Source organism: Rhipicephalus microplus, chromosome 9, assembly GCF_043290135.1.
Source record: "Rhipicephalus microplus isolate Deutch F79 chromosome 9, USDA_Rmic, whole genome shotgun sequence".
In the NCBI taxonomy this organism is placed as follows: Eukaryota; Metazoa; Arthropoda; class Arachnida; order Ixodida; family Ixodidae; genus Rhipicephalus; species Rhipicephalus microplus.
In genome coordinates, this window is record NC_134708.1 from 69,840,197 (window position 1) to 69,860,533 (window position 20,337).

The following is a 20,337-nucleotide window of genomic DNA, read 5'->3' on the forward strand; positions in this document are numbered from 1 at the left end:
GGGGATGTAATTAAAAATCATTGTAATGTAAATGTGAAAAAAGAAATGTGGACGAAAAGATACCTCGCCGTGGGCAGAGATCAAATCTGCGACTCAAATAACGCGTCTGATGCTCTGCGAACCGAGCTACCACGGCGGTTGTCCCTCCGTCCACTTTGTGTGTATTAAACGTGGGAGCGTCAGTCAGCGCCGCCAGTAACCATGACGTGAACTAATTACGAGATGGCTGCTGGCCAATAATCCCTCGCACACTAGCTGATGGTATCTAGTCTGCCAGAACGAGATCCTCGCTGTGAATGAAGGAAATAAGTGTACATTTAAAGGTTTGTTTTCACTGTTAGACACAATACGTAATAATGAGATCTAGCAGCCAATCAGGCCAAGCCACAGCGGCGGTTTTTCTCCTCGTGTAATTATTTACTGTTCTTGATACTTTCAAAGTATTCTTTTTGAGGCGTTAAGTGCAGCTGTTACACATGCACTTGTATTTGCCTATATCCTTTTTTTCGTCCTGTTTGCTGAACGGTCAGCGAAGCATGCCACTTGCGAATCTGTCGTTTAGAAGTGTTCTTTTTGTTTACGCACCTGTGAGGAACCACGCAGCTCCTACTCCCAGGTGAACGTAGGTGAACACCTGAAAAAAAGCAAACAAAAGTGCTTACTCAAAACAACACAACGGTACGCGAAAAGCATGCATTCCTCAGGAACGGTTTGAATAATTCATCTCTCGTACACATACATACACACACACACACGCACACACACACATACACACACACAGATATATATATATATATATATATATATATATATATATATATATATATATATATATATATATATATATATATATATATATATAGACAGACAAACAGACAGACTGAAAGCGGCTGCAGTACGCAAACAAGTTCTCCCATTTAACAAGTAATCCCACTAATTTCATGTCAGCTGTCCTTCCTCTTATGTGCGTCAGACATTAAAGCTGTGTTGTGAAAGCTTTATATCATTGACGAAGGACACCTATATTGCCGTTAGAACGAAATGTGGACACTTGAGAGCATCAATAGCAGTTTAGCGCCCCGGTAATAAAGTAATATTACACACAGAAGGGAAGTTTTTACCAGCACTTTAGGTGAACACAACTGCATCTGGTAACAAATGTGGTGTTTAGAAAAAGTGGTTGATGATTTAGAGTACTCGGTACTTTACTACGGGAGAGCTGAAAGCCTTCTCTAGGGTCGCAAAAACTGCATCTATTCGCAAAGCAGAAAATTTCATCACCAGACTTGAAAAGGACACATCCAGTTTGTCATTAGGAAAAGCCTACGTGCTCAATCTCGAGATGTTGCTCATTGTTAACTTGCCTTTTCAGGCAGTTTTAGACATAAGCTGCACCTTAAACAGTAATGCAAAAAAGAATATGAGTTTCACTTCATCTTTTAACTAAACAACTGTAATATCTTGAAAATGGCCGGAACGGCGCCATTTAATAGTCGGTTACGAATTCATCTGCAAGGAAGAGTAAATTTCGGCTTTAAAAAAAAAATCGTCTGATCCCACGTACCCGGGGATTAACGTTATGCGAAGAATGCGGAGGGAAGGTGACCGTGCTGCAATTTTTTTTTTATTGAGAGACACGTCATGAATTGAAGCTAAATATATGTACAAAACTTGCACGCACAGACTTATGTTGAAGAGTTGCAGATGTTTATATAGCCAGTTGTTTGCGCTTGCGCAATGATGTCAACTGGAACATGCGTATTAGCAACACCAGAAGCTTATATGAAGCGCTGGTGCTCGCGAAGATGCTGGCTCTGGACACTGCTACATAAATCAACTTCAGCGCATGACAACTAAGCACGACTGACGTTAACCGGACGGGACGGCTGTATCAAAGGAGTACATATGTAATGTTTATAATATTGGGTAGGCAGCACTGCAAACACTATCGACGTCTTACGGAGATTAGCGTGTATTTGAAAATTAGTTCAGAGATCTGGCGTAACTTTGTGGGAAAATGCCTCATTTCCACACGGAATGCTTGAGTTCGATGCCAGCTGGAACCCTGACATTGATTATTCGCATGTGTTCGAACAACGCTACCAATGTCGGGTATTAACGCTCGCGCGCTAAAATTGCCCATGTGTGCTGTCATCGTTCCTGGGTAGATACTAAGTGTCAATCACCTGTGGCACATATATAACCGCATACCAGTGGCACATGCCCGCCCGTGGGTATGTGCCACTGTCTGGCGGGAAGTGCTTGACGACGTACGCGACGGGTTTGTGAGATTATTCATGTCCTGACCAGCGCGTCATATTTGCCAAATCATCTTATACCCTCCCATGCTAATTTTGGCTCACGTCAAGTTAAGAGGGTGACCACGAGAGCACCCAAACTTAAGCGGCTAGATAGATAGATAGATAGATAGATAGATAGATAGATAGATAGATAGATAGATAGATAGATAGATAGATAGATAGATAGATAGATAGATATATAGACAGATAGACAGATAGATAGACAGACAGACAGACAGACAGACAGACAGACAGACAGACAGACAGATAGATAGATAGATAGATAGATAGATAGATAGATAGATAGATAGATAGATAGATAGATAGATAGATAGATAGATAGATAGATAGATACGCTAAAAGTCACTGAAGTTCGCTAAGAAATGCTTCGCATTTAAAATCAAACAGATAGCCGTACACTCTTAAAAACAAAAGTTCGGAGTATTCAATAACTAAATATTAACCATGCACTTCTCACATAAAGCAATAGCCTCTTAGTAAGGGAAGGTAGTGTAATGCAGGTTAGTGATAATTACTACCTAGTTAGTAAGTGAATTGTGCTGATTGGAGTGTTCAGTTCATTACTAATTTGTTAGTAACACCCGCAAATAGAGGCTTACGCCTATTTTGTTAAATGTTAAGTGTGCATGTGCGTTCCCATATCAAAGTGATTGTATTACAAAGTTATATGATTAAGAAAAAGCGAATTGACACGGCCCTCGTAAATTAAGTAATGGCTTCCAAATACGTCATGTAACTATACTGTGGCAAGTGCGCATCACAGCAACATGCTTACAGAGAATAGACCACATGACCATATGATCAAGTCATATTCACATATGATCATACGTATGTGAATCTCGTGCATATGATATGGTCGTATGAGTTCCCATACTCACATGATTATATGCTCATATCAGTATGAGAAGTCATATGAACGGATTACGAGAACACGCATGAAGCGCATGCGCAAGTAAATCTTCAAGACTTGAACATAGCATATTTCTTACCATAGCAGCAGCTTGAAGGCTATACATACCCTGCGTTGGGATCGCACACCGCGTACCGGTTAGCAGTCGCAGAGTTTATAAGGTAATTGTTGTTTTCCACGCATCATATGTCCCGTTCTATTTAATTATGTGTGTGCCATTACGTAGCACGAAATCAGAAATTGCCTAAATATTGCTTGCGATGTCACCGTTACGGCAAAGTATACTGCGTCATCTACGAAAAATCTGGCGACGTAAGTGGCTTAGTAGTTGCTTAGTTAAAAACACTAAGAAAGGTTGCCTGGTTAGTAACGGCTAAAGTTACAAGCTGTACTAGCTGGTGGCTAGTAAAAGTATGCCACGAAGATAGTAAAATACTCCGAAAACTAGTAAACACACGCGTTTACTACCTGATTACTAACTTTTTTCTAAGAGTGTAGCCGTCAACAGATGAAAACGCCACCAAATCATGGACACGCAAAAAGATTTTTAATAATATTTATTTTATTCAGCCTAAGTCTATGCCCACTCCAAATAAATATTCTTTCCAGTAGTGAAAAGCTGAAAAAATTCATAACCCCGGCTGTCTACGCGCTAGGCAGGGTGAGCTCATTTTCCCCAATATTCATTTTTTTACAAACGTGTTTTATTCCGAAGTCCAAGACTTCACTGACGCAAATATGTCAGAGAAATGACGATGACAAAAACAAGGCTATTATATATTTATTTAAGTATTTATTTATTTCACTATACACCGCCAATTGGCATTACAGTGGGAAAGGGTATGCAAAAAAAAATCACAGGATATCCACGGAGTGAAGGGTGATGAGGTGGGCGAAGCGTCCGTCCTTTCGTCCGTGCTTCTGTCGGTCCGTCCAATCGCGGTTGCGTCCGTCGAATTGTTATTGATTCTGTCCATCCGTGCGTCCGTGCATCTCTTAAACTGAGATAGAAGAAGATAGGGGGCTCACTCGGCCGTCGGCGCCATGTACCGTGATCACGTTGCGAAAGTTACAACGTGGCCTTCAAGATTGCTGGTGCATGGCGCACACGCAATCTCGGAGGTCATGTTCACAAAAATGTGTTTCGGCACGCCTTCGCGATGTGGCGCCACCGCCTCCTTAGACGTACTTATATAACAGAAGAGCTATATACTACCAATGCTTATATGTAGTGAGCGTAGGTGCTAGGCCAGTTTCTGGGTGTTTGGGGCGGCGGTCGGTGTGTGGGAGTTTCGTTCTTTTGAGTACCCGTCACACCTTGCGTCGGTAATCTACTGAGGTTTCTAGTGAACAGGGATGTGACCTGACAAGCAGTGACCGTCTCACGTGGTTGAAATGCTTCCGCGGTGCCAAAACCACTGTTTTGCGTCAGGCTGTCGGACGGATTACGCACACGTGAAGGGCAACACGAAGTTGTCTTTTTTTCGGTGTTCAGAAGGATGCAGCCCTGAGGAAGCAACGGGGAAGGAATTTGCACCAAGCGGATAAAGCTCTGGATGACACATCTTACGTGTGTGAACTTTATTTGGAGTTGAGGTATGTGCTACTTGGCTACGTGCATGTAGTCGAAGAGACGGAAGTACGTACACCACGTGGGAAACCTATAGCTTGCCCGCGATAGGATGCCATGCCTACCATTCTGCCTCACTTGGAGCCGTATTTGACAAAGAAGACGCCACGAGAAAGACCGATCTGAAAGAGAAAGCGATCGGGAAGAGTGCAAGGCGAGAACTTACGTTGTGATACCACTGGCGATACTGTTGATGGCTGCACCGTAAACTAGGCAGAAATGCCTACCGCATGTGCGCAGCTCGTGGAAGCACGTCCAGAAAATATCGCGAGTTACGTAAGCTGTGTTCAAGAAAGCTTAAACGATAAACAAGCCAGCACAAACTTCTTTGGGTCCGTTCTTTTTAGAGCAACCCAGGTGACGAGGCACGGACGGACGGACCCTTCGCCCCGCTCACCATTCACCCCGTGAATATGCTCTGATTTTTTTAGAGAAATGCAAAGAAGCAATTTTACAATTGATAGCCGTGCCACGTAATTTAAAAAGTCCGCCTCATAATACCTTGCATGCAGTGTAATCGCGTGTTTCACGAGTAGCGAGGACAGAGTTTCAAAGAAGAATGTTTGTTGCAGCGTTACTCGAAAGAGTACTGACGATCTTCAGTGTGTTTTATTTACCATGACATAACGAGTTTAGAGCAGAGCTGCATACACTACACCAGAGTCTTCTATAAAGTTACGGTGATTTACGGGCGCAAAATGGCCAACGCACCAAGCTCGCACTAGCTTTATTTTACTTTTATTAGCTACATCCACGTCACCCCCTACGCTGTTCCAATTTGCGAGCATTTCTGTGCAGCATATATGATAACAGCGCGCAAAAACTATGGCTTTAGATGTGCACAATAGCCTCTGCCAGGCAGCGCCCTAAGTCACTGGTGGCGCTACCACACATATGTGACATATCCGGGTTGAAGCAGGGGACCCCAACAAGCCCACTACCCTCTTCTAGCTCACTTTACCTCTGTCCATGTGTCCATCCGTCCGTGCGTCCTTATGGACGGATGGACAGAGGCACGGACGACGGGCGGATGAAAGTACGGATGTATGGACGGACAGAAGCACGGACGGAAGGACTGAAGCATGGACGGACGGACGCACGAACGGTTGGACTTACTGATGGACGGACTGACACTTCGCCGCACTCATCATCATTCGCTCCGTGGATACACTTTGAAAGCCACTAACGCCATCCAGTTATATTATTCTCAAGGACATAAACACACAAAGCCATCTATTGAGCTAGTAATTAACTAGAGGTTGCTACATACTACATACAGATAAGGCAATGACCCACGGCATAAACAGCTTCGCCCCTGAAAAGTGGATTACAGAGGTAGATACATTGTCAGCAAACAACTAAACAAAGTCGCCAATTATTGACAATCAGCACGCGAAAAGCCCGAATTTTATAATATACATCCGTACAATGTTGTTGGATAAGGTCGTACCTAACATTATGGAAACAGTTTGTGATTGTTAACGAAGCTCAATCTCGAATCGCAAATGTCGCACCCGGCGTACCTCAGGCATGTCTGTTGGTACCATTCTTATTCATCTTGTGCATAAATGATAATCACGGGTTCTGACGCCTAATTTCCACGGGCGCTTGTACCAGGCATTTTTACTGCAAAAGTTCATGTTGTATTGTGAAGCATGTATACAGGCTGCGTGTGTTTGTGAATCATGAGAGCTACTTTCACTGCATTTCCAAGCAGAGGAAGTTCTTCTCACTGTTTTCACAAGCAGGGGTGCGGCCGTGTGGCAGAACATCCGCTTGCCACGCAAACGATGTGCGTTCGGTCCCCATTCGGACCCAAGCAACCTTGGTTTGGTACCCACTCTGCTCCAGAGATTTTCGTCGTTTTATTATTTTATTTGCCTCGTTCTCGACTTTTCGGTCACGCATAAGATGATGATTTTTCGCTCACAAACAACGACGCCGACAGCGACACCAAAATTTCCGCGAAACGAGCCCTTTAACGCTTTCGCGTTAGAATTCGATCCCACATACCTTGGGAATCGACGTTAAGCGAAGTATGCTGACGGAAAATGACCGTGTTGCGATTTTTTTTATTGAGCGATACGTCATTAAATGACAGTAAATATATACAGAAATGTTGCACGCCCAGACATATATTGAGGAGTTGTAGATGTTTATGCAACCAGTTCTTCGCACTTGCGCAACGATGTTAACAAGAACGTGAGAATTAGCAACACCAGAAGCGATAAGCTGATATAAAGTGCTGGCGCTCGCGAGGATGGTAGCCGTGGACACTGCTAAATAAATCATCTTTAGCTGATAGCATATTATTACAATTGACGTTTACCCAACCTGACGGCTGTATCATAGAAGTACATATGCAATGTTTATAAGATTATATAGCCAGCATTGTAACCACAACTGACGTTGCACGAACATTACTTTTGAGCTTTGAACTTTATTATGAATAAACAACATACAGTAAAGAAAAACATGTTAGCAACATCTGGATCATTAGCAGAATGCTAGTATGGATCCATGCAATTATAACATACATAAATTACCGGCAGGAGATAGAACAATACTATGAACGACATTTTAGCTTAAGATGCACCTAATATACCCTAATGCTTAGGACATTAGGGTCTATTTAAAAAAGTTGTTCCGAGACCTGACGTGGATCTGTGGTAGAATACATGTTCGACAAGCAGAATGCTTGGGTTTGATTCCAGCCGGGACCGTAAAATGTAGTACTTGCATTCGTCGGGTCAACGGTGCTGATGTTAGGTTTTTCTGAACGCTCACGTGCTATAATTGCTCGTGTGTGGTCTCGTCATTCCTCGGTAGATACGGAGTATCAATCACTTGTGGCACACACCCATATACCAGTGGCACATACCCACCCGCGGGTACGTGCCACTGTCTGGCGACAAGTGTTTGACGACGTAGGCGACGGGATGTGACATCATTCATCTCTTGACAGCGCGTCGTATTCGTATATCCATCTTACCCTCCCATGCTAATTTTGGTGTACCCCAAGCTAAGAGGGTTATCATAAGAGCACGCAGACATAGATAGATAGATAGATAGATAGATAGATAGATAGATAGATAGATAGATAGATAGATAGATAGATAGATAGATAGATAGATAGATAGATAGATAGATAGATGATAAATTCATGATGATGATAGGTGAATTCATGACGTCATATATGTCAGCACGAGATCATTTTTCGCGTCACTTGCGTTGAGGCCGACGCCACCGACGGTTAATCTTCCCGTTAGATTAGGCATCTAAGGCATTTGCCGTAGAGGTGTCGTCAAATAGTGCTCCTAAAACGACAATTTTGAACCACTCGCAACCGCACGCACTATTTAGGCGACGTTTTAGGCGACGTCAGCGTAAGAAGACATGCATGGACGCTTATTGAGGCAATGCCTCGGTAATCTTATCGAGCGTGGACGCTTTCCCACAATAATCGTCCATACGCATTTACTGTTCTTACGCTGGCGACACCTAAAACGTCACCTATAGTTAACGCGTGTGGCTACCGGCGGTAGCACATTGTCTTTTTAGCAGCAGCCATTTAATGACCCCTTTAACAATAAAGAATGAAAATGTTAATTGTAGAGGATTATCCGTGATTGATCACTCACCAGGACGCCGTCGATGAACCTCCTATTCTCTGTGGTGGCCAGGACCCAGAGCATGTAACCGAGCACAACCACGCCCATGAACTGGGATAGAAAGAGTATGCGTTCAATGTAGTTTTTTCTGACATTCACAAAATGTGGAGGAGGCCCGAAGGAAGGGATCCCCGATTCGGGTATCTTTTACAAGGAAGGTATCAAGCGTAACAGTGGATGAGTTGCAAACATAAAATAAGAAAACTTCGAAAACCCCAACTCCTCCAACGAACGAACATCGACTGCGGAACAAGTTTTATAATATTGATACAGTTTGTATAGCCGAAGTTGGTGCCTTTATTGACACCTGGTATGCACATTCGCGTGACATATAGATTCAAATGCACAAAGAAACTAGAAACGATCGTAGTAGCACAGTCGAATATGAGGGACATTTTTCAAGATCCACTCATGTGTGAAAAGAAAGTCGCATGGTTCTCAAGTCATTATAAAAAGGATGCAAATTTGGCCGTGCTGGTGAATAGTCGCCTTGTCAAGAACAGCACGGAATTCCAAACACGGGGAAAACAAAGTGGCGAAAGCCTTAGTGACAATAAGCATGTTCTTCTTTGCCTTATTGGCCGACTGTAATTTCAGCTTATAGGGAGCCTATGCGTGGCCAGTCATGTAAGCTCCGTATCTCCGCTGGGGTCATTGTGGCAGCTGGCGGAGCAAATCGGAACCACACCCTTCTTTTCGCGTGGTCACCGAGATACGCTTTGTCAGTGCTACGAAACACGATGGTAACCTCGGGAACGCCGACGTGCGAGTATGTCTAACAGACCCCCAAGTGAAGTATTAGGATCACCTTAAATCTTTATTGCGAATTGTAAGCACGCCACTTGCATACGACACTTAGTAGGGGCTAGTCCCTGAGCGGGTCTACAAAATTGAGCACTGAGGTACGTGCTGTAGTCTTACCCTTTTCCGGACGAGCTCAAGCAACGCCATCTTGGACTGATTACGTATCAGTCTCGTATCCTTATGGAATATACAAAAAGTGCTACGGGGAACTCGCACGCACGAAAACGCTTGGGCTGGCAAATTCAGCGTTTAGTGACCAGGATCGTTTCATCTTCCGATATTCAAAACGGGCAAAACAATCGATCATCATTCCATCATGGCGGCACCCATGAGTCGAAAACGAAATCGTGTTATACGTGAAGCTCCAGCATGTGTGGTACCCGAGTGCTTCTCCGCCGAGCGTGTACTTTCTGAGGGGTGCTTTTCTGTTCTTTTTCCGCTTTTTTCCAGTGCGCAGTTCCGTCTCGGGAACCATGAAGCGAAGTCGTACCATCCCCGAGTTGTAGGCGGTACCCTGTGTATTCTCGAAGCTCCTACACATAACAAACGTTCGTTCTTTGCTCGCGTAATGTTCCTGTAAAAGAGAAGCCTTTATTTGTCCCAAATATCTTCTACATCGCCGTTCTCATCTTGAGGAGCAGATGTTCCTACTTATCTTCACCTCCTATGCCCCCCAAAGATTAGCAAAAAGAAAAGAGAAAATCCTGATACAATTAGAAATTAAAGAATGGTATAAATGCAGAGAAACACAGAAAAGGAATGCCCAACGAAGAGAGATACAGAAAGAGAAAGAGTGAAAGGTAGGGTAAAAAAAAAGAAAATACTGAAGATAGCAACAAAAAAAGGTACGAACGATCACGAACTGGGCCTACGTGAAACAAAATAACAATGCAATAAACAAAATCATGGCACCGCAACGTTGCGCATGCTGCCATGTGGATCGGACAAGGAAGACCTCGAGGAGACCCACAATGTCTTCTCATCTGAGCCGCGAGGTACGAAAAGGGAGCATTGAATGCTACAGAAAAGAAGAGAAGCGGGCAGGCTCGAAAACGTTCAAAGCGGTGCGTCAAACAGAGCGCGGCGCTTGTTGTTCGAGAGCGCGCATGAGATCACTTCCCCCTTTCCCCCGGAGGGTTCTTCCGCGAGTGCCCCTCTTCGCGGGTGCCTCACTTTCGTCTCTCGTTCTCGCGCTCATTGACCCCCCCCCCCCCCCGTTACGCTACTCTCCCTTCAGCTTTCTACGATTATCCTCCTCGCCACATCCTCATCGACAATGCTCGTCGACACAAGGCAAGGACGCGAGCGGTTTGCGCTTGCGTGAGCGTTGCTTCCATCGGCGCATAAACCCTTTATACAGAACTACATTTGACATTACAAATGCGTCAGTATCATTAGCGAAATTTTTATGGAGTACTCGCGAATTTCGAACGAGTTACGCTGAATTTCCAAGATAAAATTGCGCAGAGCGTATGACATCATTGAAGTGTAAGAGGAACACTTGACCATACAGAACAATTTTAGAGAAACATCGAACAAGTGTATATTTGTTGCACTGAGAATGCTTTCACTGAAACTCGTTGACCTAAACAGTAAACTAACAGGGCCCCTCATGCATTCGCTCGAGACCATTCGAAGGCGAAATTCATCTTCGTTGCCTCTTCAGTCGATGTGCTGATCCGCCGCCGCCCCCACTTACCGAATGCTTTCTGCACTTCACGTAGTATTGCACGACCTCCGTGAACGACCTACGTTTCATCAAGCGGCGATGTCATGTGAGGACGTTACCATGTGACGTTACAAAATTTGTCGACCTGTGACGTCAGGCCTGATTCCATTCCCTGAAATCCAATGGAAAAGGGGGTGTCTTACAGAAAATAAGCAATGATGATAAGTGTTATTCTGAAGTTGTCAACGTCTTCAGCAAGTGCATCCTTCCACCCACCCAAAAAAAAAAAAAATTGCTGTTTACGGGCGTCGGTGACGTTATGACCCGACGATAGTTTATTTTGCACCACACGTGTTGACACCGATGTCGCGGGACACCGGCGGTCAATTTTTTTTAGTTTGATGGTTCATCTGAGGCTTTCACTTTCAATAGAGAAGTGCAGCTAAGGGCTGCACTTCTCTATTTAAAGTGAAAGCTCTATTGAAAGTGACCGCATTGAATGGAGAGCCCATTCCGGAACATCAGCCTCAAAAGCCAACTATGACAATTTTTTGACCATGACCCAATAATGGTGCTATTATGTTCCTTAGACACTCTTCTCACGTGCCCGATAACTGAAATGCTCAAAAAATTCGAAAATCATTTTTAATTACCAAAAAACCGCAATATCGGAACCGAAATCCAACCGAGTGCGCTTCTACGCGTGACGCAAAGATTTGCCTGACGCGGCCGGAACCTGCCTGATTGCATATAATGCTCGCCAGATGGCACCAGCCGTCCACGCCGTACCCGCCAATCGGCTAAAACGCTTACGCTGTTATGGCGAATATATGGCGAATCGTGTGTGGCTCACAACGCAACACCACCTATCGCACGCGCACTAACACGGAAAAGGAAATCTCATGCTCAACCAAGGAAGCGCCGGCCAAACCCACACAATTCATTGCGGACAAGCAGACGCCGCAGTGGCACGTCAGTTCGTCACATCCGCCAGAGAAAATTCAAAGTCACACACACAATGTTGCCATTAATTCTTGCAAGCGTTTCGAGACAAGCAATAAAATTCATTTTAAAAGAATCTGCGAAACTCCCAAACGGGCAACTTTACATGAATTGCGCAAACGTGGAAATGAACGTACCCAGTGAACTTTCTTGAGATCCACCGACCTCGAAAAATCGCCGGAGTTGGCCGAGTTCCTTTGACCAAGGCCTTTTGAGCCTGGAGGACTGAGCGACCAAACAGGGCAGTTTTACACTCCTCTCGGGTTTGGTTAGGTTTGAGGGGAGGGGGCAGAGCTCAGTTGAGTTGGCAAGGCCAAACGATGTGGTAGGCGTCAGCCCCTTACCCACAGTACTGGCCGCTGCCAGTGAAGGAAGAGTCGAAATTTCACAGTATTAGCATGAGCCCGGGAACGTGAGGTCGGAACAAGACGCATGCAATAGACTTGTCCAGCGTCTTATAGCCGAAAATACGTAACGAGGAAGGACGTATTCAACGTTGATTCCTTCACTCACTCATTCACTCACGTCTGAATGTACACCCTAACATGAGGAACACCACAACATGAACAACACGGAGGAACAATGGGAGGCGCTGCTGTGCAGCCTTTGAGGATCAGCTTTGGCTGTGAATGGGCTGAGCCCTGCAATAGGAGTCCGACCATTCACACTGCCCCTCGTTAAGCGAATATAAATTATTTCGCTCTCTCTCTGTTTATTGACTCACCTTGACCAAATTGGAAAATATGTAAATTAGAAAGTGCGTTCGGCGATACCCTGCGGCAATTCGACTGACTATGTCATGTCTTTTTTTTACTTTCTTCTTTGTTTTTAGTTTCTTACTCTCTCACCTATGACGTAATTACAGAGAGAGTGTCAGGGGGAGAAACCACAGCTGTTGCGGCGCTACTGTTGGTTCGCGCCACTGTGCCATCACGTGATTGCTGAGAGAGAGGGGGAGTGAGGGAGAGGCCACAGCTAGCACCATTACAGAGCATGGGCGGATGGGTACTGCGAGTTCCAGACATTAAACCCATCCGCGCCTTAATGTAAGAATTCATTACAAGACCGGCCCACAAAAGCGCAGTACGCATGCTCTTCGAGTTCATGGGAAGAGTCGCGCGAATTGGAGTTCTTTCCCCCAAACTTATGTGATTTCGCTTTGCGCAGTGTAAGAGTTTTGTGGTTGGAAATTAAAAGTATCTTGCTTACACTTGAAATGTGATTTTTAACTGAGCACTGATGTCACGATCTCCCAAAGAATATGATTGAGCGCTAAAGTTGTTCAACTGACACCAGCGCGACAAGGATGCTTCTACGGGGTCATATTAATGATCTAAAGCGTAAGTGCACTTCACTGCAAATAAACCATTTGTACGGATTGGTTCACACCGCTTCAGCTTACTGCTCGGTAAGGGGGTCATGGGGTGGCTTTCAGCTCTCCCATAGTAGAGTACTAAGTACCTTGAATCGTTAATCACTTATTTCTAAACACACATCGGGCCTCGGCATGGGTGTAATTCTCTCGAACCTCAGCGTCGTGAACTTATTCACGGCGGAATTTTAAATGCGAAACATTTCTAAGCAAACTTTGGCGACATTGTGCGTATCTATCTATCTATCTATCTATCTATCTATCTATCTATCTATCTATCTATCTATCTATCTATCTATCTATCTATCTATCTATCTATCTATCTATCTACCTGATTGATTTGATTGATATGTGGGGTTTAACGTCCCAAAACCACCATATAATTAATATCTATCTATCTATCTATCTATCTATCTATCTATCTATCTATCTATCTATCTATCTATCTATCTAGCCACCTACGACTTGGCCGTTTGGATAATGGTATCAATACCAAACTTGGTATGGCATAACATGACTATATGACGAGCATATTCGACTTGTCATAACAAGAAAATCGTGACATGTTTGTCATGAATGTCATAATTTACATTTCATGGTCTTGCTGCTCTTGCGGTCGTTTCGTTCACATGACATGTTGCAAAAGTGGTATGGTATGACATAACTGCATGGAAAACACAAGCGACAAAACCTAAAATGAAAGTTATGACATGTGTGTCATGTAACAACATGACTACATGCCACGCTCATGATGCGCTCACGGCCATTTCGCTAGTCTCACATGTACAAGATTTGGCATTATGGTACGTGAATGGATGACGAAGGTATGTGGCTAGTGCAAACATGATAATCATGAGATGCGTGTCATGTAACAATATGACTACATGCGCCGCTCATGATGCGCTGGCAGCCGTTTCGCTAGCTTCACGTATGTCATATTTGGTATTACGGGATGTGAATGGATGACGAAGGTATGTGACTGGTTCAAACACGATAATCACGAGATGCCTGTCATGTAACAGCATGACGACTACATGGCACGCTCATGATGCGCTCGCGACCGTTTCGCTAGCTTCACATATGCCAAATTTGGTATAACGTGAGGTCAATGGATGACGAATATAAGTGACTGGTGCAAACATGATAATCGTGAGATGCGTGTCATGTGAGAACATGACTACATGCCACAGTCAAGCCGCCAATACACTTCGACGTGACGGCACGCGCATGCGCGCCGGCGTTCATTTCGTCGCGTCACCCCGGCGTCGCCACGCCAGGCGCCGATCCTGCCGGATACTCTCAGGCGCGCGCCGCGCTGCCTTGCTTTGGCGTCACGAAAAGAGGGAGACTCAGTGTTGTCTGGGTAACGCATCGACACGAAATTCAGCATGTCGCATTTCGCGCCGGTCGCCGTCGGGTCGCGCCAACAGACGCTGGTCGCGCCGGTCCTGTCTGGCGTCAGACTATACAGTGCTCACGTTTTGCTAAAGTAGCGTCGCTGTGCCCAGCGTGCGCGCGCGTCAACGCTATACATTGGAGTATATTGGGCCCTTCATGATGCGCTCGCGGCCGTTTTGATTGATTTAGACCTGGGGTTTAACGTCCCAAAACCACCATACCACTATGAGAGACGTCGTAGTGGAGGGCTCCGGAAATTTTGACCACCTGCGGTTCTTTAACGTGCACCCGAATCTGAGCACATGGGCCTACAACATTTCCGCCTCCATCGGAAATGCAGCCGCTGGAGCCGGGATTTGATCCCGTGACCTGCGGGTCAGCAGTCGAGTATACTTTAGCCACTAGACCACCGCGGCGGGGCTCGCGGCCGTTTTCCTAGCTCCACCTATACCGAATTTGGTGTTACCTGACGACAATGGATGACGAAAGTATAGGACTGGTGCAAACATGATAATCCTGACACGCGTGTCATGTAAGAACATGACAACATACCAAGCTCATAGCGTGCTCGCGGCCGTTTCACTAGGTCCGCATATACTAAATTTGGTATCACATGACGTGAATGGATGACGAAGGTAAACGACACATGCAAACATGATAATCATGACACGCAAGTAATAATATACGGAATCACCTCCACCTCGCAACGTTGTGCTGATTTTAAAGTTCCATATCAACCTTTCTGATTCGCATATCATCGATTCCCACTGTACGTGGGATCTGCCAATTTTTTGTATCATATGAACGTACGTGGTATCGCGGGTGAGCATGGCCGTGGCATGATTGCGAACAGTACATCCTTATGTATTGTAATATAGCGCAAAAGAAACGAGGACACAAAAAGACAACACGGGCGCTATTTTACAATCTGTGTGTGTGTGTGTGTGTGGTGCGTGTGTGCCTGAGTGCGTGTGTGTGTGCGTGTGTGCGTGTGTGCATGTGTGCATGGTGTGTGTGTGTGCATGTGTGCATGGTGTGCATGTGTGCGCGTGTGTGTGTGTGTGTGTGTGTGTGTGTGTTTGTGTGTGTGTGTGTGTGTGTGTGTGTGTGTGTGTGTGTGTGTGTGTGTGTGTGTGTGTGTGTGTTTTGCGCTGTTTAATGGTGCTACCTACTAGCTCGACTTTCAGTACTATTGCGCCCTTATGTCTTAGCAACCGGGAAAGCGTATGGATCGTACTAGAGTGCGTTTACAATTTGTTCTGAACACCACGTGACTCAACTTTTTAGACGGCGCCAACCAGCTACATTGCGTCGAATCGTCAACTTTACGACCCCGCCTGGCGGAGAAAATTTTAAGTTGACTCCATGTCTAGAGCCTGGCTATTTACACTCCCCCCCCCCCTTTTTTTTTTCTTGCGAATTCGCTTGCAATGTTTTTTTTCGTTGTGTAGAAATACAATTGACGTATGCAGACGACTCATCAGTCCGCCACGGTGGAACATCGGTTGCGGTTCTCAGCTGCGGACCAGAAGGTCGTGGGTTCGATTCCGACCGTAGTGGTCGCATTTAGATGGTGGCGAAATGTTCCGTGTACTGTGCCATGTCAGGGCGCTTTAAAAACATTACAAACAATCCGAATTTTCCGAGTTCTCCACCACCCCGCTTCTCATAATCATATCGTGATTTTGGTACGTAAAACCTCAAATGTTATAACTTGGTGTCGGCAGATTTTGTGGCGCAGCATTTGCAAACCAATGAACATTATCATGACCAGTCAGCACCTAAGTCCCTAGAGTTTTCCCGGTTTTAAAAGCTAGAAGCAAAAAGAGAAAAAAAAATCTAGGGACATTACGCAGCACAGAAGGCATGTCACCGGAGTTTGGCTTTCCCCGGTTTGGCTGGAAACCGGATATGACGTGAATTTGTAGAGTCCCTGCTTGCCCCTAGCCAGGTACTACAGTGACTAGGGAAAGATCCGACAATTCCTAAGCCTTGTCCCCAGCCTTTGTGGTCAGCTGTCAGTCAGAGTGTTCGATTCGGTACCTTAGTTGGCCTCGAGTTTACATGTTGAGTTGTGCCTCCGTTACGCGGAGTTGGAGTTGAATTTGTCTGCAAGAGTCTCCTTCTCTTGGCAACGTCAGTCAATGCACCTTAAATGGCCACAATGTATTCAAAATTTCAGAGCCCTCCCCTACGGCATCCCTAATAATTATATCTTGGTTTTAAGTAGTAAAACCCAAGATATTAGTGTAAAAGACGACCCATTGTTTATGGAGCATTGTTTGTAGCTTGACTGTTGATCTTCAAACCCATTTTCCCTACTTGAAGCTGGATTCGTGTTGTGGTTATTCCGCTGGACAAGTTCGGTTGTTGCCTCTAAGAAAAGCTCATTCAACTTTGTTCCAGCCAAGTTTTGTTTTTGCTTATTTGTACCAAGGCTACTCCGATAAAAACTCTATCTGATTACACCTAACTTACAATAATTCAGTCATTTATATTCAACCTGCTTGTAGCCTGAAGGCCCATCAAGAAGGAAAAAATGCGTGCTTATTGCTGTCTCAAATTTTTATTCAAAATGTTAAACATTGCTCGATAGTCAATATTTTATTCATGGTATCACTTCTGACCTCATTGAGTACAATTACGACGCTAATAATATAGGACATGACCCATTCTGGCTACTTATTACGTTAATTTTTTTCACACCGTTTACAATTAAACCAAGCACGGCCCTGGCGGCAGTCATTCCAGCTAAGTTATGTAGTAGCTGACTATGTTTGTTTCAATTAATTTTCCAGATGATGATTGTGTTCCTGACTGCCCCAAAACCCGTGTCTCGCATTGAAAGGGAACTTTCATTCGTAAGTATCCTTTGCAGTTGATTGATATAGTTCTCGCTAAGCACATCTATAGTGCCGTGATTGGCAAAGACTTTTACAAACCCACGCACACACAAGAAACATACATTTGCGAGAGCTTCGTAAACTTCAGTAGTACATCGGTCGGGCCTAGTTGGCGGCACTCAGTCTCAGCAAAACCATCAGCCTTCTGTTGGCTTACGTTTGTAGCGGTCTATTCGCACATTTCTCAGCGCTCGCATTATTGCGCCAGGCTCCGTATTTATCCTTCGAACTTTTCGAACTCTTTCGAACTTTTTCACAAGAATTTCTCGATAAAATAGCCCGTGTGAGTCACGTATTTAATATATTGTCCTTGCAGTACTGCAACTACTGATAACTGGCATTTAAAGGTATAAGATCGAAAGCCACATCCTTTCGCATTAATTATGTGAGATATTTGCGTTACAGAATAGGCAACATGATCGAAAAAGCCAATTTAACATTCACGGACTCAAGAGCCGACTCACTGAGGCTCACTGAGACCTAGGTCAAGCCGAGCGTCTGAGTTTGAGAGAGTCAGGCTGAGTAATATGCTGGTGACCTTGAATTTGAGTGAATCCAGCTGAGAAAAATTGTAGGGAGTCATTGTCCATGTGAGTCCGATTGAGGCAAAGGTGAGTATAGAGTTTAAAAGAGCCCCCTGAGCCGATGATATTTGTTGAGTGAGTCTGAGTGACCTTAAAGTTTGTTTTTTTTTCGACCTATGGTTGGCACACAACTGATAAAGCGAAGATAGTGCAGCTTAGCGAGGAAAGAACACAAAGTATTGCCCCGAGATCGGGCCATACGGAGCAGTACTGTCACCACGCTAGTTTGGATATAGGCGGCTGGCGGCACGCATACGAATGTACGCAGGGGCGCGTTTTCTGAGCGATGTGAGCCGACTGTCGCCAAATAAAATGCGTCGACATCTGCCGACTTGCAATATACATGCCGTCCATTGCTGAATTATTTCACGAAGCTTGCTGTATGTTACTATACTACTTGTGATAGCAATGCATACATTAAAAGGGATGCTCGCGCTGGACGACCAGTCTGCATTTTCGCACTGTGACACGCTCCCTTTATTTCTTTTAAATGCTGAGCTTGTGTCGGTGTCACTACTATACATTGCTGTAGCACAACTGAATTTATTCGTCATGTACGCTGGTCTTAGATACCGAGATGGCGGGCACATCTCGGAGGCCATGCCACGCTAGACGCGCTTTAGTCAGTGCCAACCAGGTGGCGACTCCGCTCGATTTCAGCGCACGCCCAAGACATATCGGGCCAAATACGAAGGGGTAGACGCAGTATGCAGGGCGTGTGGAGAGGAAGAAGAAACTGCCGAACACTTGATAATGCTCTGTAAAGGGCTTCACCCTATAGTTCAGGATGATGGCGCAGAGTTTTTCAAAGCATTGGGGTTTAGGGACAGGGAGGGCAAAATAGACTTTAAGCGGGTGGACTTAACTAGAAAGAGGTTATCTGATTGGTGGCTGAAGTCAAGGCACGAGTGAAAATTAAACCCTTCGCTGCAAAGTACGAATCCTCAACCTCACTATTTAAAGAAAAAAAAAAGATAAATCTAATCGTAAGTTCACTAAGTATTACGGCTAGGTGGCGTTAGCCGCCACCCGATCTAAAGGGTACAGCCACATCCATTCATCCATCCATCCATCCATCCATCCATCCATCCATCCATCCATCCATCCATCCATCCAGCGCGAATAGATGAGAGAAGCAATTAGCCCCTGTTCTTGGCCCTTTTTGGTCGTGCTCCTCGTGTGCGTCATTTAAACACCATCTGCCTCACTGGAGTAGTTGGGGGAAAAAGTTGAAGGAGCGGGGGACTTTGAATTCGTGTACATGCACGCACACGTATAGTTAAACTCCCTCTCCAAACCTCGACAAAAAATTATAGCGATGGTACTTGTCTGCCTTGTGGTTATCAACGCGCCCATGCGACAGAGAGAGACAGGTTTATGTACAGAAAGGCAGAGAGCTCGGCCTGAGTGATAGCATGCTCTAGCCTGCTATACTCTACGCCGGGGGAGAGGAAAGGGGAAGAAAAAGAGTAGTGGATGACGATAGTGAGATATAGAGGAGAGTATGTACAGTCCTTTCCAACTGAGAAAATATTATAACCTTGCATTGATTCCAATTGTTTTTAAGAATGCTTTGACCGCTCTTATGACCACAACTGCGCTGTTGGTGCATATATACACCAAAGTAAAACACCGACTCGGTTTAGATTAATGAACTGTACTCGGATAACTCTAATGTAGTAAGCTTCACCATCGTAAGTTCATTGTTAGGCGTGAAATCAAGATTATAGTTTCATTTTTTTTTTATTTCGCGTTGGAACCTTCGCTTCTAGCGTCACAACCTTCAAAAATGTACTTTTCGCATTTTCGCAATATTGGCTCGCACGCCTAAATTATCTAAAACTTCATAGGTTAGGTATACAACCCCACAGATGACAGTGTACTCCAATTTTGTGGATTAGGAGCGATATAGGACCTAGTAGACAGCGTCCAAATCTACGTCATAGTGTTTAGTACGGGAATCTCGCGTTGACGTCACCTCCGCATTTCCTCTTCACTTGTTTTCTGACTTACGAAGCGTCGCCTCACGGTTTAGGAGTGGCGTTTTCGCGATCATCGAATTGTGCTTCACTA

At 44.8% G+C, this 20,337-nt stretch overlaps 1 protein-coding gene across 1 annotated transcript in view; it reads right to left on the reverse strand.

Moving 5' to 3' along the window:
- Positions 1–20,337, reverse strand: part of LOC119163277 (uncharacterized) — a 164,162-nt gene that overhangs the window by 34,952 nt on the left and 108,873 nt on the right. The window contains exons 2-3 of the mRNA XM_037415236.2: positions 8,503–8,583; positions 586–634 (exon numbers count right to left, since the gene is read on the reverse strand). Coding sequence (XP_037271133.1) covers positions 586–634; positions 8,503–8,583 — 130 coding nt within the window. The remainder of the gene's footprint in view (positions 1–585; positions 635–8,502; positions 8,584–20,337) is intronic.